The sequence below is a fragment of the Corvus hawaiiensis genome, chromosome 13, assembly GCF_020740725.1.
Source record: "Corvus hawaiiensis isolate bCorHaw1 chromosome 13, bCorHaw1.pri.cur, whole genome shotgun sequence".
NCBI classification, from domain to species: Eukaryota; Metazoa; Chordata; class Aves; order Passeriformes; family Corvidae; genus Corvus; species Corvus hawaiiensis.
In genome coordinates, this window is record NC_063225.1 from 7,585,396 (window position 1) to 7,611,140 (window position 25,745).

The 25,745-nt window shown below is 39.9% G+C and overlaps 1 protein-coding gene across 7 annotated transcripts in view; it reads left to right on the forward strand.

The window, feature by feature from the left end:
* The window catches only part of MCTP2 (multiple C2 and transmembrane domain containing 2), a 122,642-nt gene that overhangs the window by 76,090 nt on the left and 20,807 nt on the right, over positions 1 to 25,745 (forward strand). For all 7 annotated transcript variants that reach the window (XM_048317941.1, XM_048317944.1, XM_048317940.1 and 4 more), the window contains 2 exons: positions 328 to 447; positions 23,397 to 23,519. In XM_048317941.1, coding sequence (XP_048173898.1) covers positions 328 to 447; positions 23,397 to 23,519 — 243 coding nt within the window. The remainder of the gene's footprint in view (positions 1 to 327; positions 448 to 23,396; positions 23,520 to 25,745) is intronic.

Below are 25,745 nucleotides of genomic sequence, written 5' to 3' on the forward strand. Positions count from 1 at the left end.
AGGGGATCAGACTCCATTCTCTCTGTCCCTTTGCCTGAGACATTGATGTATTTTAAGAATACATCTACTGTTTTATTTAGTTTTGGCATCAGTTTGTGCCTTTTTTCTTTTTTTTGTAAGACCTGAAGAAAATCTGGAAGGTTTGGGTGTAATCAGAAGGCAGACAGGAGCTGGCGAATGTATCTGAAATAGAGGCTTTATTTGTAATATGTGCCCTGGCATGCATTTGTAGCTTAAATTATCCCTGTTTCGGAAGCAATAGTAGGATATTAGTGTGTTTGATTAAACTCTTCTTCTCCTCCCCTCCTCCCACTCAATATTTATCAGATCTTATCAAGAAATGTTGATCGCGTGAAAAAAATCACCATGGCAATATGGAATACAATACAATTCCTTTGGAGCTGCTTTCTCTGGGAGTCCACAGTAAAGAGCCTGATAGCATTTGTGGTAAGTGGATTTCTTCTTTTATTGCATGTGGCTAAGTGATCTGAGATCCTGGAGTGCTCCCGTGCTTTCCTCCCCACCAGCACGAAGCCCCTTCTCGTTTGCTGGTGTTGTTTTGTGGCTTTGTGGCTGCAGGACAGCTTGGGCCACACTGGGCCTGATGGGGATGGAAATGAGACCTTCAGGAGCAGCCTTTCCTCGCTTGGAGCAGAGGTATTCACCACCTGCACCGAGCACTGAGGATGCCCATGTCCGTGGTGGGTGATGTCACTGTGTGGCGCTTTTGGAATTTTTAATTATTTTTAATTCGAAACATGGCAGCTGGGTGGCAGGAAAGGAAGGAGGTGGTGGCCAAGAGGGTGATGCAGGGAGATGCTTTTGGTCTGGCTGATGCAGTGAGCTGATGGGTCTTGTCCCTTCCATCTTCCATTGCACTGAGGCATCACTTCACTGCAGCTTATCAGTTCCTCCTCTGCCTGTGCTGGCATTGCCTGTTGCAAATTTATTCTCCTGACTGTAATAATATATTGTTTAAAAGAATAAAAAAAAATAAGGCTGGACAGTGAGTTCTACTGCACTCTGCAAACAAAAAGCCAAGTTCTCCACCTGCCTATCCCACTTTTCATCTCTCTTCTTTTTCCTCTTGGTAGTAAACACCCCATTTGCAGTTTTCTCATAATCCACTCAAGCACAAAAAAGATTTTGCCTGCTCTTTATTCTGCGGTGTGACATTTTCTTCATGCTTGAAATGTTTGTCATGCCATTAAAGGTTGCAAAAATCATTTTGTGGTGGTCCAGCCTGCAGAAAGAAAGTTTTTGAGTTGAGTGTTTATAAAGCAATACAACATCCACATCGCCAAGATTTTCTCCTGTGTTTACTGTCTGTGAATTGTAAGATGCTTAAAGGCTTTTTTAAGGAAAACACTTCAGTGTATTTGCCACAGATGAGTAAAGTAGACCATTCCTGACTGAAAGAAGCTTCAGAGCAAAGACAGAGGAGCTGTCTTCACCCTGTAGGTCAGAGGGACTGCTCACACAGATGAGAGGGCAGGATGAAGAGGGTCTTTTCTCTCTAATTATTTGTTTTCCTGTTGCTTGAAGTTCATTTAGAACATATATATATTATATATAGTTAGTGGCAGGAGAGCAGAGTAGCTGGTACCTCACTGAAGTACGTGTGGCTGTGCAAAAGAGTTCTGTGACTGTGTCCAAGGGAATCAGGTGGCCATTCATGCTGGGGCTGGAAAGGGAGGATAAAATCCCAGTGTCCATGTCCTGCCATCACTGTACAGCAGGAATCTACGCACATATTTAAAAGGATTGCTCTTTTTGCACCAAAATGCTTGTGAAGTTACAGCTGTCAAGTTCAGTTTTCCAAACCTAGGAAAAGTTTGGAAGGGGTGGAGAGGCAGAAAAATAAGAAGGTGGGAAAATGGGTCTAAAGACAAAGGAATTTATTCCCAGTGAAAAGGAGTATGAGCAGGTTACAAGTTACAGGTTGATAACATCTTTACTGGATACCATAATACTCCTGGTTTCCTGAAAGAAAGTGGGTAATGGGAAAGGAATAAAAATACTCCATTCTAAGAATAATTACCACAGGCTTCTTCTACAACCCAAAATTTAAGTCTATCTGATTTTTCTCACATGGAAATAATTCAGCTCTGGCACTAAAAATGAAATGCTAATTATATATCTCTGTCTCACTATTTCCAGCATGAGTGTTCATAGTATTGAAAATACGCACACAGCACGGTAGGTGCAGCATCCCTCCCTGCCCAGTCTGTGTGGAAAATCCACTCCTTATGTGCTGGTTAAAAGATGAGGTGAGGAGGATGCACAAAGCTTCTCCACCCATTTTCCAGCTGGGTTCATGAAACCCTCCCTGGTAGCTTCGATACCAGCCAGGCCCTCAAACCAGAAAAGGCGTTTTTTAAAAATTATTTTTCCTTACAGATGATGTCCCTTGGGCCCCTGGCAATAACCATTTTGATCTGGTATTTCCCTTGGTTTCTCTCTACAGGTAACCCATGCCCCTTCCTCCAAGGGGGAATGAAGTGAGGGAGGAGGAGGAGGAAGACAAGCAGACAGTATAATCATGGGAGCCTTGTTTTCTTAAGCAGTCAGACAAAACCCACTGCCAGGCAGATAAAATATTTGTGAGGTTGTCAGAGGACAGCAGTAGCCAAGGACGTGGAATCTTTCACCTTCCTGTTTTAGTCTTCCCTCCCCATTAGTGTGACAGCTTGTGTGTGTGACAAGGACATAGCTGCTTTTGGGGGTGTAAGAGAAAAAGAGGGACAGGTAAAGAGGGAGGAAACAGAGGACAGCACAGGCAGGACACAAGTGAATGAGAAAAATGCTCTCATGCTGTTTCCTCATTTATAAGATTCATCACCCCAAGCTAAATTTCTTTATTAGGATGTAATGGTGAGAGGAGACAGTCCAAGAACATGTGAGTAGATGAATTTTTTTGTGCTATAAAAATGTAATCACATTTTTCATCAGTGTTCTGTGCTTTTAATCTGATGATTTTTCATCTGAGTTAATTGTATAGGCACAGAGGACACTAGGCTGTGCTGAAGCACATGTAAAATCAGAATTTTTTCAAGCTTAGAGGTTTAGGAAATAGGGTGGAAAGGGAGGTGAGATGAAAAGCAGAATTTCACTGTTGGTGATGTTGGCCTGGTGCATAAATGGTTTGGTGGAAATGGTGCTACACAGCTAGAGAAAGCACCCTGGGTCAGAGGCAAGGATCACACACAGGATTTCTGGGTTCTTCATAGTGTACCTCTCATCACTGGTCTGGTGTGAAAAATGGACACATCGTTGTGTGTGCCTGGGAATATCAGGATTATTCCCTCATGTGAAAAATGTTGCCTGTAGGGTTGAGAGTGTTCATATACCAAGAGATACCTTTAAGCACTTTGTGTATTCTTCTCCATCAGTTCAGGGTTTGGGGGGATTTGTAGATTTAAGACCAAAAAGACAAACATTCCTTTCTGTTTAATCTTGGTTATCTCTGTATGCAACGTGATACGTTGTGTTTTGATTGAAACATACCTCTCAAAAAGGTCTTTATTTTGAAGATGCCTAGACACATAGTCCAGTACATCCCTGTGTGGTCCTTCTCATGTGCCTGACACACTTCACATCCTACCTTGGACAATTTTCTACCAGTTTCCAGTCTCAATGTTGTAGTTTTAGCCTGGTCCTCTTTACTCCTTCCTCGTCACACTTTTCTCCATTGAGACATCACTTCTACACAGTGTTACTGGTGTCCAAAAAGCTGGAGCTGTGTGGTGTAATGTGCCTGGGAGAATGTCTGCTCACAACTCAGCTTATGTGTCTGATTATAACGTGTTCATTTTTCCCACTCATACTTACAAAAACTTATTTTCTTACCTTCCTGTTGCACACTTAAACCAAATTTGTGAACCTTCTGTCTGTATGCAAACACTCCCTGCCTGCTCTGCTCCCCCTTTGCTTGTTGTGGAAGTGAAGTCTATAATAACCAAATCATTCTTACTGTATTATATGTATTTTTAAAATATTTTAAAAGTTAATTTTAGTCACAGTGATTTTCATGAGGAATTATGCATCATTGCACATTGTGCTTGTGATTTTATACAGCATAATTACACCTTCTATTGACAGTTTTCTCTGCATTAATGGTAATTATGCCATTTAATGAAATTACAGTAATTGCATAAAAAAATAATTGGTACGAATTAAAAGGATATATTGACTGGATTTTTTACTATCATATATATACTTTTTTAAAGTTTGTGTGATAGTTGCAAGAGACATTGACAGGATCAGGCAAACAATGGGAAACCAGCCACCGGAGCACCTCTGGTGTGACTGGCAGTGCTGCTGCTGAATTCCTTCAGGGTCCCTGCACGCTCACCCATGCCAGAATACTTCATTTTTACTGGCAGCATTTCCCACTCTGTCAGGTTTAGGCTTCTTGCTGATCCAGGCTGCTGCCAGGGTGGGTGCAGGTGGGAGTGATTTTTCCAGCTCAGCCCTCACTGGCAGCCAGGGCCAGCCAGACAAGGAATTCAGCAGGCACAGGCAGTATTTATTTATTTTGCAGTGGCGTTGCACTGTGTCTACTAATTATTTTATGATGGCTTAGTGTTGGGAGGAAGGGGAGGAATATGTGGTGATGCAGCATAATGTGTTGGAAATGTGGAGCTTCTGGTCAAACTCACTGCAGCTATTTAATCGTGGGTAGCTGGAAAAATGACAGGCATGGGATTGTTTTGGAGCACTTTGGGCTTCCCAAAAAGCCAGCTGATGCAAGAGTAAGGAAGCTCTGTGGGTGGTGGACGCAGCAGCAAACCCAAACTTAAGCTTTTGTGCTCCTTGCTGCATAGGTGGGATTTTGTCACTCTCCTCCATTGAGATCTCCAAAGCTCTTTAAATCCAGAGAGAGCTCGAGGATGCCCGGTTTATTGGCACTGGCCCCTTGAGCTGTGGGAACTTGGAAGTCTGAGGAGCCCCCGGGCTGGCTGGGTGAGGCTGCAGGTATGTGCACTGCTCTGCCAGTTTGCTTCAGGTCGAACCTGGGGCAGCAGCAGAGAGAGAGAGGACAGACCTTGCAGCCTGTGAACTTCTGGGCATCTCTGCTGAGTGTGTGATTGAACACTCTGCCACTTCAGCTCGTGATACAGGAGCTGGATCTGAGCCCAGCTAAACTCATCTCAGAGAGAAGATACCAATCATCGTATTAGACGCGAACAATTTTTGATCCCTGTTGAGCTGGGCTATATTTATAGTGATGAACTACGGGCAAAAGGCCATTTGCTTGTTGACAGTGTCCTCTAAAATTGCTAATTGCCTATCAGCAAGAGGGAAATGTTCTTTATCCCCTCAGGAAAGATATTTGTTAACTCGAAATCTGAGCCTTCTGGAGTTTACTTGGGTAAATCTCTCATTCTGTATGTGGACAAGTGTCTCCTGCATGTTATGGTTTGGCTTTCCCGAGCAAAGCACAGAATGTTCCAGCCCTGTTTGTACTGAGCATAATTCAACCCTGGACATGACAACAATATAAGGGTAAAACATCCAATTTAACTCCTGCATTGTTTTGCAACACAGTGATTTATTTTACTTTATTTTTCCTTTGATAGGAGAGGAGTTATAGATCAATAAGAGGAAATTCTTGGGATGAAAGTTTCACAGGGAACATGAGAATTCTATGGAGAAGGGAGACCAGTAGCAGCTATGAAATAAGATAGAGACCGAGTCACCAAACCTCTCTTGGACCTTTGGCCAACCAAGCAGGGGATGCAGGTTTAATTTAACTGAGTATTTACCAGTAGATGGTAATAATTCACTCTTCTGTAGGGTGGGGAAGGAAGATGAGCTCTCACATGAGCTTTCCTAAAATATTCCTTATTTTCCCCATGGATTGTCTGCTAATTTTGAACAAGCAGTTCCCTGATACAAAGCACAAACCACCCTGCCATGACTACATGTGTAACTGATGAGAAGGGTATAGTCTTTTTTCTGCCTTTTTTTTTCTTCATCCTCACAGCTGAAGACGAAATATAAATCATTGTTCCCAAACTATTCGGGAACAGCATTAAAGTAATGGTAGATTAAAATGTCTCCACATTAAAAAGCTAAATAAAATGAATAGATGTAATCCTAAAGAGAGAAGAATGAGTATTCTTCAAACACTTGAATAGGGACTTGGAAGAAGAAAAAAAAAAAGAAGAAGAAAAAAAGTATTAATGCAAAAGAGATGGTCTTTACATCCGCTTTACTGCAGAGCTTTTGCTAAGGGCTGTTCTCAGCCCATTTGCAGCTTGTGTTTTGCTACAGTTTTAAAGAAGCAGTCGGCAAAGGAACGAAGGCAGTTTCTATTTAAATAGGGGAGCTGTAAAATAACACTCTGGTACAGAAATTCGTTCGTGTTAAGGCTAGAGCTGGTGCTGGAGGAGCAGCAAGAGGCAGGTTTCAGGAATTTGACCTAGTAAGTAATTCTTCAGAGCCCCCAACATTTCCTCCCCTCTTTTCCCCTGCAAATCCCTGGCAAAGGCACATCTTGAAAATTATCTTGAACTCCAGTGAAAAGGCTGGAGTGGAGAGGTGTGTTTTTATTTTGAGCTGTTACACCCCAGTAAAAGTATTTTCCTAATGATGGAGGAAACGTTTACATCCTGCTTTCTCCTGGCTGCTCATGGCAGAGCCTGTGCAAACGCACCAGCTCTCGTGCAAAGCTGTCAGGAGCACGTTACCTGACACAAGTGGCTGCTCAGATGAGAAACAGGCTTCTCCAGACAATTAAAGGAGATGGTTTCACCCTTTTCCCAGCAATTTTTACATTTCCACTATTATTCTTCTGTGGCTGGGGGGAATACAATTTAAGCTTGAGATCCCAGACTTTGCTTTGCTGCAGCAGTTAAAATTCCTGGAATAGCAACAGTGATATTGACGATGCTGAGAGACACACAGCAAAGTAAACACATGTTATTTCCAGCTCTTTCAAAAATGCAAGAACAAACAAGGACAAAGTTAATAGGGAAATAACCACTTAGAGCCTTGACAACACGATAAACAAGATTTAAAAAGCAAAGTTGGAAGCTTTGGAGTCAGGGTGAGATGGAACTGAGCAGAGACCAGTACAGATATCCCTTTTAACTTTGAAAAAGATGGACGGCCTTATGTTTCCAGCTCAGGAGTTTTGGGGATTTGCTTTTTACCAGTGAAATGTTCCAAAATAAAAATAAAAGCAAAACTATGTTTTGCATCTGAGGAATCATTTCCTCTGGGTGTGCTTAACAAGGCATTTACCCTATATAGCAATTCCCTTGATTTTGGGGTTGGGGATCTTCCTCTTAAATTATGCGGTGCTGATATTTTTGAGGCTTTCTGTGTCATGTACTCAAAACTTGAATGCATCACATCAGAACAATTCCCTCAGCCATGGTAATGAGAGAGACCTAAATCATTGCCTCTCACTCTTTAATTGCATTTTGTTGGGTTTAATTGGTGATAAAGCCTTTTAATACCTTGGCTGGGTGTGTTAAACTCTGTGGTCCAAGTATTTGGGTGAAAGAACAGTCCTGATGTAGGATAAGCCTCTGTGCAGCTGGTCAGCAGGAATGTGTGTGCAGGCATCCAGTCGAGAGTTAAGGCAAGGAGAAAGAAATTCAGCTTTGTTGTAGTGTGTGGATTTATCCCTAGAAGGTGTTGGTGCTAAGATAGCTAAATAAATACGTGTATCTGTCAGTCTCCTGACCAGACTGGAAATATACTTTTCATCTCTTTGGCTATTTAATGACAGCCCACAAAGCCAAGATCAAATGTGGAAGCATTTTATCTATTAAAAGAAAGGCAAATGAGAAAGGGCTCTTTCGAGCTAAAACCTGAACTAACTGCATCCACAAATCCTTCTGCCTGCCTTTGTGCTCAAGTTGCAACCTGTTGGAGAGCTCTGCTCAGCGCTTGCATTTCCAGCTAATTTGGTATCACCTTTTATTTATTTTATTTATTTAATTTTTTTTTTGGTGGTTGAAGCTTTGTCATTTGTTTCGAAGCTGTCATTTTTATTAGTCTCCCTGGCTGATCTTTTTGGGCTCTCGTCAGGTGGTGTGTGTTCTCCATTGTCTGCCTGGTCTTGGCAAGCAGTAGGTCCTTTTATTGCCATATGACGTGGGCGTGCTTGCAGCAGTAGCCTGTAATTATACCCACCACAGGTGACAGTTACAAGAGCGCTTTGGTAATAATTTTAGCTGCCTGATCTGATGTTTATGAAGAGCAAACCCTCTTTGTGGTCTGGCTGGTGTTTGCTATATTGTGTTGTACTTTTGCCGTTTGATTTATGAAGCCCTTTTTTAATTTTTTTTTTTTTTTTATTTTTCCTTAGTATATAACGTCTTGTATCTTTTGAAGTCCTGAAGTTTTGCAAAAGATTATTGTTGATCTTGTGCTATTTTGTACTTTTTCTGTTTATTTTTGCGTGCATTGTATTTATTTTGCTTTGTTCAGCACAGTAAAATAATACTCCTGCCTGTTGCTGGGTTTATTTGTATATTTAACATCACTGAACTCCTGTGTCTGATGCCTCGCTAGCAGATATTCTGTGTTCTCCCAACTGTGAGAGTAATCACACATTAGCATTTAATTATTTATTTATTTTTACCTTTGACTACTATTTCGCTGTTTTAGAAAAGGTGAAATTCTCTCTCCAGGAAGGCAGCACTGGTTCCTTTGCTCTCAACAAAGGCAAAACTTGGATTATGTCAAAGGTGAATTTAGCTCATGATTTTTATGGTTACCTTAAAAACCCCCATTCTGATTTTAGGAATTTGCCCTAAAAAAAAAAATTGGACAAGGCTGATGTGCCCACTACCTGAAAGCTGGCTTTTCTCTTGTGCTGTACTTCTTTTTGCAGTCTTGAATTCTTTAGAGGAACTTCAGGTTAAAACTCTTGGGCATCTTCTGAATTTTGGATTCTTACCTCAAAATTCTGACTTGTAATTCTTCTGAATTGAATGGTAGGTTGAAAACCAAGAGAAATTTATTTGTAACATTTGCTATCTTATCTGATCCTAAAGAGATGATTTTCCATGTTAGGATCCAGTCATTTTCATTTTCCCAATTTGCCTGTTGCTTTTTCTGAAAGTTCACTTTATTCATAGACTAGAAATTGCATAAACAAAGACGAAATTAGTATTCTAAGTTGAATGAATGTTGCATCTGCGTGAGACTCATTAAACAGGAGTGTGAGACAGAAGCTACTTACCCACCACTATTGGAAATACCAGAATTTGAGAAGCTTATTTGTAAAATTCCCAAAGTTGGTGTGGATTTAGACTCTGCAAGCTGTATGGAAAAAACATACGGCTCAGCCCAAACAAACAAACAAAAAAGGCAGGAAACCCATGGCATGTAGGATGAAAAAGGTATATATTAGGAAGTGAAAATGCCATTAAAATGAAAGATTCTTATACTTAGTGTACTCTTTTCCCCCCCCCACCCAGAGCCACAGGTGTATTGATTTTCTTTCAGTCAGCATCTGCTTGGGTTTTGCTCATTATTCACATTACTTTGACCTGACACCTCTTAGAAAGTACTTTAAAGCACTCAGTTTTACAGGAGAATTGTAGACATCGACTGTTATCTCCCATGTCATTGGTGGAACACCCCTATCAGTTTTTTCTTTTTTCCCTTTTAATTTTAAAAAGGTAATTTTTTTTTTTTTTTAACACAGATGTAAGCTTAGAACAACACTGCATTCCCCTGAAGCATAGAGGAAGTTTTTAGTCTTCCAAAACGAGGGAATAAGTAGAGACACGTCTGTAGGTGGTTTAAATCACTGTAACTCCATTAGCTTCAGCAAACCTGTGTTATTTAACATCAGTTAAAAATATACATACTTGTTTCGGGCAAAAATCCTGTGTGAATAGAATTACCAGGTTTTCTGAGAGTAGGAAAAGCCTGTAGATGGCGATGGACCCTCAGGAATGAGCCAGCCCTGGCATTCAGGCTTTTGTCAGATTTTTTTCTGGCAGGTTTTCTTTCTCTTGCTTGAACTGTTTTATTTTTAATTTAATTCACCCTTTCTCTCAGTGCTAATGTAACACTAGTTGCAGAAATCGTGACAACTGGAAGAAATTTCCTGTTTGAAGGTAATGCAACATTTTGGTTTTATGATGGAGACAGATACACCTTGAGGGATTTCTCTTAAGGCGTTCTGCTTGTTGGGCTATTTTTTTCTTTTTTACTTTAAATAAGAAAGAGTTGGATCCTTTACAAGTTCTGAAATAAAAAGATATTAGTAGGGAAGCTGCAGAGCAAATACACTTTTTAAAAAGCCTGTTCTCATTTAGCTTTACTTTTCTTTATTAGCAACTAGGATGTGCTTTAAGTTAGAGGTAATTCTTAGGTAACCAGAAAGTTCTTGGGTTGTTTGAGGATAGCACTAATAGTAAAAATACCTTAAATCAGGATATGTCCCATCCATTCTTTTTTTTTTTTTTTTTTTTTTTTTTTAATATTCAGTTGGAAATAGACCTGGAGCAGTGGGATGACTGCAAAATCCCAGAAATCTGATTAAAAAAAAATCTTTACTATTAATTATGAATAAATTTGACTGCTTCCGCAGTAAAGGTTTGCACTGCTACCAATAACATCAATAGAGTTTTGATCTCTTCCCCCACAGCTTCATGAAAATTAAATCTGTTATTCTTAATTGTGGCATCCACACTGTAATCAAGCTTAGCTGGTTTCTTTTGGTGTTTTTCTGTGTATGGTTTTTTTTTTTTTTTTAAAGGTAGTTCTGTGATTTTGAGAAGTGTTAATAAATATGTAAAACATGTAGTGTTTTGTACCAGTTTAATATGCTGATTTATTTTACCTTTAACATTACCCATGTAAAGTCAGCGTGTTTACTGAGAGATGAGTGCCAAAGGTGAGCAAAAGTCTTCACTAAAACAGCCTTTAACTACTTTGCTTGCTCAGGTTCAGAACTTTCTCCTTTTTTTGGGGGAGAAGTCGCTGTCTTCTGTACTTTCCTTCAGCTTTCATCTTTTAATGGAAGAGAAGAGCAGCACATCTCGGTATCAAAGCCAATTGTCAGCTTTCATTAGATGCGTTCTATTGTTTGTTCAGATTAGAAATAACTGCATTACACTTTGACTTTGAAGGCTTTCTTGTTTTTAAATATACTGGGTATATGTGACCTTTTGTCATTTGTGATGCACTTGGCTTGGCAAATTTGAGATACCCATTTAAACAGCAGCCAAACATTTTTGTAATGCAGGTACTCCACAAAAAGGCTCTTTTTGTAGGTCTGGAAAAGTAAAACAAAATCCTGCTGCTAATGAAAAGCATTAATAGGCTCATCTAAATACTTTTAGCCAGTGCTGTACCTCAAATGCATTTCAAGGGGGGGAGAAGCCCCAGTGCTCAGGGAGACTGCAGCACCCATTTTTTAGCAGTGGGTGGGAATCCAATCAGCTGCTTTTATCCTCCCATTATGAATTGGTCATAGGAGATGTGGCCTCTGTCAGAACATGATGGCAAGAAAGTCTAATTCCATTAAAAAATTGCATGAAGCAAATTTTCTTAAAATGTTTAGAATATTAAATGGGAAATGCATAATTGATGCAGCGATATTAGCTTTTTTTTTTAACTGAACATGCCCATCAGGAATGAGATGATGACTTGTTCTAGCAGTTAAGAAACCTTCCCCAGATACTTCCATGTACACATTTGGGAAAACTATTTGCAATGATATATTTCAATTTCCTTAATAAACTAGACCTGTCTTCCTAATTCCCTTTCCCTTAAGTCCCTCTGCAGGGGTTAAGAAATGAAGTATTTTGAAATTATTATCAGATAACTGTTTCTATGAATAAAACACTAATCTAAGCTTTTTTTTTAAAAAAAAAAATAGATTTATATTCCAAAGCTGGGAAATAAACAGTGGCAGTAGAAAGGAAATATGAGATTAATAAAAATGAAGACGTTTTGCAGAGCTGCTCTGGATGGTTTTAATCTTGTTTTGTTTCTTTTTTTTTTTTTCTTTTCCCCCTTCTTCTGGGAAGTAGTACTTCTGCAGCAGCATGCATTGCAATGAAAGCAATTCCTGCTTTTCTTTCTGAAAGTTGTATGAATACTGGCAGAGACAGTGGTCCTTCAGTGCCCAATGAATCCTGTCTCACACACAGATACCCATAGTAAGACACACAGAGTGACGATGAGATCAAATGCTCTGGTTAAAAAGCCTTAGGGAAGCATTATGTGTCCGAGGTCTGATCTATTGTCTGGGAGGTCGGAGAGTGTTAATGCACTCTGCAAAGATTAGACTCCCTCTCTAATTGCTCCAACACTTCCTTAAAGGATTTAAACAGTCAGGAAAGGTGATGCTCCTTGTCAATTTTTGTCTTCTGACAGCTGTTGAAGTTTATCTGTCTTTCCACGGAGACCACTAGATCATGCAAACCAAGCGGTGGCAAAAGCACAGACCCTGAATTAGGACTGAGAGCAGTGAATGCTACTATTTACAACTCATTTCAGCTTTTAAATACTTTTAGTCCTGGGGCCAGGGTTGCTCCTACATTGCCATGCCACTTGCTTTTGGTGATCAGAGTTCCTGAAGTGCCAGGCAAGGTTTAACTCCTGAAAGTGGTGAAAAGTCACCCTTTTAATTCAGAAGTGGTCACATTAATGTCTCCATTCCTTATTGCTGGGGAGCATATCTCTGTGGGACCGAGTCAGGCACACACAGCCACAGCTTGTTTATCCCAGGGCAGTGCCACACCTCAGCTGCTGTGGAGCAGGCTGCTATTTACTCCCAAATTTTCCTCTCCCTCACTAAGTCTGATTAGGATTTGAGTTCTCTTGGTCCACAAAGCCTGAAACTTGTTTACAAAAATTTACTCGGAAAGCTGGTGAAGCTCAAAGCAGGAAAGTTTTTTTGCTTCTGAACCAGAACGTCCAGACTGATTTTATGATGCAAAATAGAAATTTGCCTGATGGATCAGAACCATTTAAAAGAACCAGTTTATTACTTGGCAGTCTAGATATTTGAAATAGCTTACCTTTGCAAACGATGCTGGTTTTGCTTGGAAAGTACTTTAAGGGCAAGGGATGGAAAAAAGGTAGATGTTACTGAGAAAGGAGAAGGCTCCACCCCAGGAGAACTTGGGAGATTGAATATTTCTGCAGCAAGGCTGTGGTATCCTCACATTCACAGAAGGGTAACATTACTGTAACAAGAGTGGAATTTGACCCATCTTTTTAAAAATGCTCGTTCCTGTTTCACAGACAGATGTGAGTGTGTCCTGTTTCACTGCAGCTCAGACGACATGACAGGTCCTGCCGACCAGAGAGCCATCCTGTAGTTATTTTTCCTGGTGGATCAGAAGCTTTTCAATTTGATAATGTCTGTGTTTTTGCTAGTCTTGCAGCATCTAAATGTGTTGGTGTATCAAATCCATTTCACACATAAATGTATAAATATGACCTATATAAATATACATATATTCAATGCCTCTTTTCTAGACTCTGAGCAGATGACTAATACAGCTGTTCAAAGGAGAAAAGGATTTTTTCTTTCTTTCTTTTTTGTTTTTTTTTAAAGCCCTCTTGGCTCTGAATTGGAAATTGAGGAGCAGAATTCATCAAGTGTATTCTGATCGTTCTCACATGGGTAGTTCCTCCTTCCCTTCCTGCATAGCATGTTCCTTTGCACTGTTGCTATATTACATGAAATGTTTCATCTGTATATAAAAATTAAAAATTCAAACAAAAATCTGGCCCACATGAAGAACAGGCCCTTTGGGCATATGGTTCATTATGCATATTCGTTTAATTACTAAAACACTTGGGATGTCTCTACTGCCCTTGCTTTCAACTTGTAAAGTTGGATCTGTTCTGCAGCACAGAATATGTTGAACAGGCATGTGTCATAAAGGACTTCAGTTTTCTCCTACTTCAAACTGTATATAATGTTCTTGGCTGAATCGTTAGAATTTACTGATTATTAGTTCAATCCACTGCATCAAAACAGCATTTCGGGATCTCTTTTCTCTAAACACCTTCTCTAACCCTCAAAAAAGCAAGTTTTACAGTGGTTCAGAGTTGTGTTTAGTATCGAAGTAATGTGAGACTCAGGATTTAGATTTCAGGCACATTCCCACAAAGCACCTAAAGCTGCATGTTGAAGCTGTATAACTTTTATTAGCTAGGAAGGGATTGCTGTGATAGTGTGACTTTAATTGATTTTCAGGGCAAACAGGTGGTGATGGTTTAGGCATCCCCCAGTTTCCTGCCATTCCTAATTTGGAGTTGCACATATAATAGCTTTATTAAAATAAACAATCTTCTGGCTTTAGTTTTACCTGAACAGCTGCCTGAAATTGCGAGAGTCTTGCAACTTTTTAATTTTTCTTTTTTTTTTTTTAAAGATTATTCTGTGTTTTGGAAAGCAAGATGCTACAGGTCTGCTAATGGAAAATCTCTATTACATAGTCATGCTGTCAATATGCAAGGGGTTTTTTTTGTGTGTCACTGCTGTTAGCTTATAATGGTAACATATCCAGGGTATAATTACAGTGAGCCTCAGTCAGCTTCATGCATTTGTTCTGTAATGCAGCAATTTTGTCACACTGCAGAGTATGAACCTGCTGAAATTGTTTAAGTGTTGTGTAATCACACAGTTCCTGGTGTCCTGGGTGTGTGTCAGGTGTGGAGAGAGCTGGGGTTCAGTTATGAACTACATCTCTCCTCTTCTCTGTGGGAAATCTATCCCAGGTAGATGAAGAGACCTTCTGGGCTCTGGCGTGGGGCTGTGGTGGGGAATCCCAGGTACAGCTTAAGGACAGAGAATAATCTGGAATTCTTTGCCTGAAAGGATATCATCTTACTCCTTTACGTGTGCTTTAGAGGTGTTTTTAGATTTCTGGGTTTGTGATCTCGCTTTACTGGTTTGTTGGTTTGTGGGGGTTTTTTAATTATTTTTTGTTCCTTTGCTCTGTTTCAGTCTGGAAATGTTTTTTTAGGACTGGAGGTTTTGGAAAAGAGGGTACCAGGCAGTTTTGCACCAATTGTTGTTACAATCATCTATTTCTAATTTATCTGGGTTTACTGCCAGGTTCTACAAACCTGTCCTTTGATTTTTCTGTTTCTCCCGTGCCATAGCTGGAGATGCCAGGGAAGTAACCTTATGTGTGATTCCCACTGAACACTGAACTAGGTCTAATTTCACATGTCTGCTTTGTTAGAGAGCCCTTTTTCCTTTACCCATTCAGCTCTAATTTACATTATGAATGTGAAGGAGGAGTCATTAAAGTAGTTTAAACATATCATTTAAGACTCCCATTTGTTAACAATTGGAACCCAATTGAGAGCCCAAATTTAAGAGCACTTCCACCAACACTCCTTCCACTGCTGAACAATTACGTCACCATCTGTCCCTCGCTGCTAATGTTTCTCAAAATGTTAACAAATATATCTCCAAATAAGTGGACATTTATCAGCTCAGCTAATGATAATTTTTTTCATGACCCTTTTAAGGTGTTCACCTTATCCAGAACAAATAAAATTTGCCTACATTTCTGCCTTCTTTTAAGTAGCACAAATATTTTTTTCTGACGCTTTTGGGAAGAATTATTTACTTTTAACTTGCATAATGCCTGTCTTCCCTGCAAATAGATTATAACTTTGTGTATGAGAATAATTCCAAAGCTATGACCCCACTGATAAACAAACCAAAACATTAGAGTTAAAAATGACCATTTAATTTATCTATGATATAAAGCAAAAAAAATTTTTTTCTTGTATGTCTCCTCCTCTTTGTTTTGCGATCTTCTCTGGTTACCTTGGTCTGTCATAGTTACCCCTTTAGAAATAACAAGCAGATTTATTCCCCTGGCCCATGCCCAGAAGATTACCCCAAAACATAGAAAACTGTTGTAATATTTTTTCCCTTTTTTTTTTTTTTTTTTTATTCTGATTTTAAGCTTTATTGCTTGAGGGTCTTAACTGTATTTTACTTGGCACGGGAAATGTAAAATACGTTAGATAAAAGCATGAGGGAAAAATTAGACCAGTCAGCATGTTGGCAAACAGCTATTTCTTCAGTGTCTGCCGCCTAAAAGGATTTGAAATCTTTTACTCTAAAACTGTTGTACATACATAAATATAGAACCCAAAACTCGTGTTGTAGCTGATTTTGTTTTAACCTCTTTTAGGGATTAGGGATAAAGTAGCAGCCACGAGAAAACTGGCCAGAGGCACCCACTAGACTCGTGGGCATTGGCTTTGGGGGTTAGATGCACATGTTGTAGAGGACAGACGTGACACCCCCAGGCATGCACCCCCTCGTGTTGGAAATTATCACCCACACTGACCGATGTGCCAGGTAATTTTCAAATAGCTGGAATACAATGTAGGGATCTTAACTTACACATAGACTTTACAGGTGATAAGTTCAGTGAAATAAATTTAGACAGAGTGCCTCTTCCCTGACCTCTTCATTGCAGAAATGTATCTAAGGATCTTGGTGCTACTTTTCTAGGCTGGGTAACCTCATTAACGTAATGAAAATAATCAGAATAAAAGAAAACCGTTGCTTTTTAATTAGTTTGGTTTTTGTTTTGTTGTTATCACTTTCTGATTCCAGGCATTGTTATGAGTAGGGGATAAATCCATTGAACATGTTAATGACAACAGTAATTCAGGCTCAGAGTGGGGACATTTTGTAAGTGTTTGCAGTCTTGAGTGTAGCATCCCAACCTTCCCTGATGGAGTTTCCGACGGCAGTATCCCAAGAGGATGGTGGAGAACAGATTGCAATATTGTCAGCTCTTCTGATTTCTCTGCGACTTTTGCAGAACATGCTTCTTCTTAAAGCACCATTTCTTAAGAGTCCTGTGATTGCACATGAATCACAGCTTTCATTTAAAACACAAATGAGTCTCTACTTCCTACCAGCAGCAGAGAAAATGAGATCCCCCTGAAGAGTCTAAATCAGGCAATGACAAAAAAGGCCCTAACACATATTGACTTAAACAGTATGAGTTTTTTAGCGTGTTTTTGGGACTATTTTTGTTGGTTGTTTTGCATCTCTTCTTTGTTGGGAATGAGGAACATTGTTTTTTCTTTTGCTTTTGAATATTTGGTAAAATTGTGACCATGCTGACCAGAGTTCCCATCCTCCACAGGCTTTATTCTATTACTCCTTTTCCTTGTTGAATCCTCACACATGATGTAAAATTGTCAAGCACAAGTTGGGTACCTCCCAACAAGTTGGTGCCCCTTTTTCCCCCTTGAGCTCATCCTGGGCCATTCACTCAGCAAGGTGCAGTTGGGAAAAGAAGAGCTGGGATGTGGATATGGCAGCAGGACATGACTTTGTGTCATTTAGTCCATGCAAACAACTGGTTTGGGCAAACATGGCTTGTTGTTTGTTACCCAAAGCATTACCTGAGAAGAAAAAACATTAGGTAGATGTACGTGGTAACAAATTGTGCAAACATATCCTTTATTTGCACTTCTCGGTTCTGTGCAGTCACAGGTTAGGCAGACTGAGGTTTTTTGGGGCACAGTTCAATTCTTTGGTTTGGCTTTTGGGATGCTTAAGTGGATTTTTTGTGCCTTTGTTTTTAGATTCTGGTTGTGTTTACACTTGCTTCAAAGAGCTTTTTGCCTTGTGGTACACCCTTAAAAAAATCAGTAAGTTGTACTCTGGTGTGTGGAGCAATGCAGAGATAATTTGTAATGTGGCATAAATATTTAAAGAGCTCTGTTCCTTGAGGTCATTTTTGATTTTGGTCGTTGCCGTTCAATACAGCGCACGTTCCACGCCGCCGTTGAGATGCTCGGCGTTCTTCTGCCGGGGACACAAAAAACAAATTGAATCCAAAGTAAATAGGTTTCCTCTGCCAGTGCTGGTTTATTTAAGTATAATTTCTCTTCCTGCCACGTTCTCCGTTATTGCATTGCAATGAGGGAGTGACTCTGCTCAGAACTGACCCTCCTTGAGCTCCAGTTTAGCAGCTGTGAAGTGCAATAAGAGCGCACTCGGAGGTCAGGGAGCATCAGGTGGATGTGGGAAGGAGAGTATCAGTCAGAACGACTCTGGAATGCATCTTTGGAGGAGGATCTTTTGTGGGAAATACATGCTACATGGTTTCCTCAACCTTTTTTTGCCGTGCCTTGAGATAGGGGTGCATAAAGCTAATTTGCATTCTTTTTAATGGATTCTTTTTGTTAATATTCCCACTATTCCATGCAAAGCCAGCCCAAGAGCACAAGCCTTGTTGGTGCATTCCCATCAGTCTGGGCCCTTACCAGGCACCCTGATTTTTGTCAGTGGGGGCTCAGAACTGCTGTGTTCCTGCATCCATATTGCCCATATCTGGAAGAGATGGTTCCATATGCACAGCTATATATGCACATATGCACAAATGTACTGCTCTCTGTGTGTGAGTGTGTTCATTCTCTCCTCTACTCTTGTACTCTCCCTATCTAAGGGCAGGAATAAGTATCTGTCAGAAATAATTTGTTGTTGACAGGCTTATTGCCTCCAAGGGATTTGAGTGCCCTTTTGGGGAGCCAGTATCTTATGTTATTGGCTAATATCCTGTATTTTGTTTGGAGCAGAGAGACTGAGAGCTTAGAAACCCCAAAAAACAAGAGAATTTGTCCCTGAATATTTATTTTCAAAAATTTCTCCTTTTTTACAGAGTTCATTTGTGCATACGTGGCAACTTGAAACTGTGTAGACTAGAAATAAGTTAGCAATACGGAATTCCTCTCCCCTGTAAATAAAGGGGAGCACGTCTTTCTGGCTCAGATCAAATTCACTGACTTGGTTTGGTTTAGTTTAGTTTAGCTCAAAACCAAACTTGGACGTTCACAGCAGTATCAGCCCAGGTTTTTCTCCTGCCTTCACAAGTTACACAGGGTGTGTTTTTAAATCACAAGGAAACTTTTGATGAAGCTTTTAGGACTTTAGAGTTCAGTTAAATTGTGGGTTTTGAAACTTGGAGTTTCAAATAATATTTTTCACAGCTCTGCTGATGAGGCATTTCATTAGCATTGGAGCCTACATTGGCCGAGAAAATAATTTTTTACCATAGGTTCCTCGCATGAATTTAATCTCCTTTCACTTTTATTTCTTCCATCTGATGGAATGTATCACTCTCCTCCCATGACTGTTGTTGTCCAAGAGCTATTCTGTCACACAAAACAGCATCCTTCACTCCACCACAAAGGCTTACCGGGTCAAAAAGAGCCTGTTTATTTTACACTTAGAAAAACTGTAATTGCTGTGTAGAAAAATCATGCAGAAAATCCTATCTTATGCTGGGTTTCTAAACCTCTTAAAACTGTTCTATCCCATGACTGTGGGTTTGCTGGTGACAAATGTTTTATGGGCATATTTTAGTAGACACCCGTCTAAAATCTGGTCTTAATAGTCAGATGCTAAATTGGAACCAGAGCGGCAGAAAAACCAGATTTGAAACGTGTTTCTAAGGGTTTGTTTTTACTTTCAGTTGAGGCTGCCTTCTCTCATCTTTTGTACTGCTGTCAAAAGGGCCACTCTCATGGTTGTTCAAACTCCATGCTTCTTGACAGGAACAGTTGGACCCCTCTTCAATGATTTTCAGATGAAACAGCTTCCAAACCTCCAGAGCTTTAACTTGTAGTTATTAGGCCCTTTGAAATTGCAACACATTAATCAGCTGAAATCAAGTGGTCCTTTCTCCAAGGCTGTGATATTGCTGTTGTCTTTTAGGTAGAGCTCTAGTCTAAATATTAGTTTCAAGAGCTCTTTTTTTTTTCTTTCCCTCTAGATAGGTCTATCCCATTTCTGTTTCTATTTTGATCATTGTTTTAGAATGCTGTGAATTAGAGTGCTCACTTCTATAATAGGCTTTTATACTCCCAGATTGCATTAGAAGGAGTACTGCAGAAAACTCACTTAACTCTTAGTTTAGAAATTGGCTGCTGTGCTTTTAACTTCTCCCATGCACAGTGTGAAGCCCAGCAGAAAAAGTATCAATTATGTAATGGATCATGTCTGACAGAACTTGGTCTAACAACGTGAAACATCAAAAAAAGAAATGGTTTGTTGAAACTGCATCATTTGAAACAGGGTCTTGGTGTGTGTCCCTGACTTCTGTGGTATTGGGAAAGTGATCTGAACCTGTTAATGGATTCCCTTTCTAGTTTATGATTAGACAAAAAGCAGACTGGGGATGACAAGAAATCAAGAAGATACTGTTCCTTGCATTAGCCATTATTTACATCAGCAGCTGAAGCATTCTTGAGTTTTGGCAAAAAAAATATTGATAAGGAAATAATTTAGGGAGCATAATTCAGGACTTTCTCCCAGGCATAAAGTATCACTGAGGAGAGAGTAAAAACATGCATGATTGAGGACCTTGTCATTTGGGGAGGGGGTATCTGTGTCACAGGGCTGCTGGTGCTGTGGTCAGTGTCAGGGAGCTGCCTGAAAGTTGATAAACTAGGACATGGGCCCGCTTGGGATCTGCTTTGAAAACTGATGCCACAGAACTGCTCAAAAGGCTGTTAGAACACAGAAATATTTCTATTCGCTCTATAAACACACTCTGAACTTTTATTATGTACTGTATGTTCACAGCAATCATTTCCCATACCTCCGAGGCTAAATAATTTCTGAATAGCTAAATCAATTTGTCTTGTGTCTGTGTCGTGTCACAGTAATGAAAGTTTCCTGTACTGTGGCGGTAGCGGCAAAGCAACTCTTGTTAAGGAGATGTGGGAGCTCTATCAAAGCTTCACTGTCTGAGCTATAACTCAGCAGCTGATTAACCAGTCAGCATTAGAAAGGAAGAGACAGCATGCCTCAGCTACCCATTGAGCCTACAGTGAGATTTTGTAATTAAGGCTGAAGTTTTATTTGAGGTCTGAAACTTAATAATACACAAAATGTACTGTAAGATCTAAAATCACCAAGGTCTTGATTTCGTAGCTTCCCTAAATGACCTGAGATTGCAAGGTTGTGTTGCACTTGCAGCCGAGCAGAGTGATGTTCACATAGGATTGTGACAGATGCACTAAAATTGGGTCAAGTCCTGCAATTGAGTGAATGAAGAGAGGTTCTTCAAGAGCTTCATTGACTCCTTGTAGGACTTTGCTGGGCTGGCTGCTGGTAGGGTCTTTTTGCTGCATCAGGAGGAGGCTGAGTTTGCTCATACCCCAGGGAGGTGATGCAAATGCAACACCCTCCCATGGGCTGAAGCAAATGTTTTGAATGAATACCTGGAAATAGCAATTTCCATGAAAGGAATTTACATAAGGATTGGATGGATATTTGTATGTATGTCTTTTTTTTAATCTTTGTGTACCTGAGAAAGATACCTGTGGAGATATGTAAAATAACAGGTCCTCGTTCTTTGGAGTGACATTTAGAGTCAGACAGAAGCTGGTATCATCTTCACTTTGTCTTAAAAGACAAGCATATATTCATCCCAGGGAGCTGGAATAGCTTCAGAGGAACTTTTTTGGGTTAGAACTTCTCATTTTGGGAGATGTTTTGGCTGGGAATATCACGATTTTTGGAGGTTTTATTAGCTAAAGTTATGAAAGACTCCTGTAAGACAAATCAAGTACCAATTCTTGGCCTGGATTCATGTGTTTCTGTTGCCTTGCTTACATGTGAAATGTGGCTGTGTGAATCATTATCACTTCTAATTTTTTAGTATGTTGAAAAACAGGATCAAAAAGGAAAAAAAAAAACCAAAACCAAATTGTCTTCCACACATTCCTGTGCTGCAAATCAATAGCATGGGGATATATTTCCTGGATGTCAGCCCATTTTATAAATGAATATATCTCGAAGTTTGCTTTACTGGCCGACAAATGCCAAGAACAGGATGACAGTCTAATTCCTTGCATAGCAACAGCTAACATGAAATCAGGTACACTCTGGAAAATGCAAGTGCTGTTTGGGTAAGGTTATGGATACAGGCATTATTTCTTGGTTTATGTTTGGCCCATGGTAGGTATTAAGTGCCCATTTGTCTGATGTCAGACAAGTCTTTTTGTTTAAAAAGTTAAAACAGCTGCTGTTTTGTAGGGGTGTAAATTCTCACGCTGCTGAATGCAATGGGAAGTGTTTCTTTGGTACAATGTGGTTACACTTTCAGGTCCATAACACAAAATACATTGCCATAAATATCCCATTCTACAACTGCCAGCATTGTCTTTATATGTAGTATCTGGCAGGCCAAGGATGAGGGGAGGTAGAGATTTAGCTTCCTCATCACCCATAGGGTTTTCCCTTTGTTGTTGTTTGAGATACTCTTACTGGACCTGACTCATTTCCAGTTACCTGTATTATTGTAAAAATGTGATTGTTGTTTCTGATCAAACCAGCTTCCTTTGGGGGAAGAAAAATCAGAAAAATGTGTTTGTGCCTTGTCTTTGAAGGAGATTGCTTAAAATAGCTTCAAGTTGCTACCAGCATTAGGCAGTTGTTCTGGAAGCACTGTGTAAGAGTAGAAAAGGAAATGGGATCACAACATACATTTTATGGTAGTTCTGGATTTAGTTTACTAACTTTGCATTGCCAACCCCTCCAAGTTTGTCTGTTCAGGTGTTGTTGGTACTTGTAGGATAGGATTGCAGTTTGCCTTGATACAGTTTTTTTGAAAAATCCTATGCGCTTTTTAAATCCCCATCATGTTATTTGTGTGTTTTGCTGTTCCAGCTTGGCTTCTGGTTTTGCTGTTAGTGGGTTTTGTCAGGTACCAGTCCAAACACACAGACTTGTACTGGATTTTAGGAAAAGAGACTCTATAAAGAGCTAGTGAAATCAGAATATGCTGTGCTGAAAAATGGCAAGAGTATGAGAATGGAGACTAGGCTGACAGGATCCCTTTCCAAAATAATGCATCATGTGCAACCTAAGGCCTTGCCTTCTGGAAGGTGACAGTCCTTTCTGTGTGCTGCTGTGCCAAGAGTATAGGTGGATTAATGGTAAAGACGCATTTGCTGATCATCCCCTGTGGAGTGACAAGGGAGCTCCAGGGCTCCTGTTGCACAAGAGGAAAATGCTCTTCCGCAGCCTGGGAAAGACCCCCTGGCAATTAGGGTTTGATGAAGTGGAGCAGGTTTGCCTCTCTAAGTGCATCTGTTATACACTAGCACTAAGGACAAAAGGCTTTCAGGCTGGAGGGCTCCCCAGAAGGAGTGGATAAATCCTTTGGACTGACCTTATGTTCATGGCTTTCTCCTTCTCCGGATACAGGGGAGGAGAAGCCAACAAGCAGCAGCCTAATGAACTCACACAGAATAGAGAGAGCAGATTTCTGTGCCAAAATAATAGTCTGAATGAGGTTAGCAGAGATTCAAGGATGGATGTACAGGGTGATAATGACTGACAGCCTTTCTTACGTGTCTTTCCCTTTAAACACTTGTTTGTATTCTCCCAGGTGTTTGTGGTCACCGTCTGGACCGTGGAGCTGTACATGGTGCCCCTGGCTTTACTGGTGCTCTTTGCATACAATTTCTCCCTCGTCACAACAGGGAAGGTCAATAATGCCCAGGATGCCCAGGCAAGTCGAGTGACAGTAACATTGCTGGCAGCCCCAGCCTGCCCTGCGCGAAGCGTCACGCGTTTTAATGGCATTAAAGTGGTTGTGTAGTTAAACAGCGCTTCTATTTCAAAGTTACTGAAAAGAAACCTCAACCCTCTCAATTTTCATTATTCAATTAAAGCAATAAACCATTCAGAGTAGTAGGAGAAGAAGACGAGAGTGTGTAGGAGGAGGATTTCACTTACTAAATAACTACAGAGGTTTTTAAGTTGAATTAAGAAAGGCTTGCAAAGCAACAAGTTCCTAAAAGCCATTCCCCTCCTGCCATTACACTTTGCAACACACTAATGATTCATGTTTCACAGAAGAGGAAAGTCAATTGAATCCAAAAGAGAATGTAGTTCTTTTAAGCCTTGTCCTGTGATCTGAGGTTTTAAGAAGCTTTTATTCCTCCTTCCCACCCCCAGCTCTTAAAAGACAAATTTTTTTCCCCCCCAGAAATTTAGCCTTTGGTTTTTAACTTGGGAGAAAGAAAGGTTTAAATACAGAAGTAATCACCAAATGTGACAAAGGGCTACTGTTGGGGTATGAAGTGCTGTTTGATGTTGATCACTGTCTTCACTCCCATAACAATGGTTATTACATTTAGAAAGGAGAGTAAATTCATGAATGTCCATAATATTTTCTTTCCAAAAGTGAAATAAATACAGTAATGAAGTGGAAGCCAAAGGATAGCTTCCCTGTAACTTTTGATAAAATGATGATTGACATTAGTAGCCGTGAAGAATACCTTCACCTGAGTGAGCCAAGTGGATTTTACACAAAAACATAATATCCTGGAATTAAAAAAGCCAATAGCTGGTTTATTAGTTTCAGTGTGAAAAGTTGCTCCCAGTTTAGTTTTCATCCACTCCCACGTGGAAAGATTCCTAGAAAACAGGAGAAGTTGCATTATCCAGACCAGGGGAGGGTTAATTTGAAAACATGATAAAAGAAATGCTTTTCTCCAGTTTCAGCCAAATCCAGAATAATGCAGAAAGATACTGTGTGTCTTCAGTGACTACTTGATTTCATCAAGAAAAGCAGAACTTCCCACGTGGGAGAATTGCAGGCAAACAGATGTTTTTGTTTTTAATACAAAAGGCAATAAAAAATAACAGTAATAACTTACCCAGAAAAATACACAGAGTGTACCTTCCAGCCCCTTCCCTCATCCTGTGGTGAGTTTGTTGCATGTTCAGGTGAGGAGAGTCTTGCATCAGACACAAAAATTGAGCAGAGCATCATTTAGGTGGACACTGCAAAAAGGCTATTTCTAAAAATACAGCTAATTGTGGTTATACTAAAGAAAGGTCCATCAGGAATTTGGCTCTTTTCCTGTCACATATTCTGTAAGCAATGCCATGCCATGAAATTCAGGGGTGCATTTTGCATAAGCAAAATCACACATCTGCCAAAGTGCTTTGCAGGATTGGGATCATATGGAACAAGTAGTCAAAGTGCCTTTAATATTACCTGATTCCTTTTTTATGTGTGTCTGTGATTCTAACCATCTGTAGGTCAAAAATAGACAATCAGGTGCTAGCCCCAGTCACATCTGTCGTGCAGATGAGAAAAGGTTTTCTTGAAAATACCAATGCTTTTTACACAGTCATTTATTTATTTTTTGCTTCTTCAGGCCTTGGCTGGATATTCACTGCCTTTGGTTTTTGTGTGCCAGCACACACATTTTGTGTATACAGAGGAATGCAAGCAAGAGTCTTTGCAAAAGTGAACCTCAAATTCTCTCTGATTTCTGTGCTATAAAATGTGAATAACAGTATTAACCTTGTATTCCTGATCCACTTGCCAGGAGGCTAAATTCGTGAATATTGGTAAAATGTTATATGATTTACAGATGGGGAGCTTCTATAGAAATTTAAACCATGATCAGTGTTAATTCATCTGCTCAGGGTATTCCAGAGAGCCAGAGAATAAATCTGGGTGTCTGAGCTCTCAGTACCTTTTACATCTTAGATGCAACTGCTTTTTAAGGGAAAAAAAAGAAATTAAAAAACCCCAAAAGAGAAACACCCAACCCCCCAAAAAACCCTAAATCCAAACCATCTTTTTATTGTGATTCTTCACATTCTTTGCATGTTTTCTGTATTTAAACTTGTAGTACACAGACTCAAATGTAGCTATTAAATAACCAAGAAAAAAACTGGAGGACCCTGTTAAAGGCTCAGTTTATTAAATACCTGA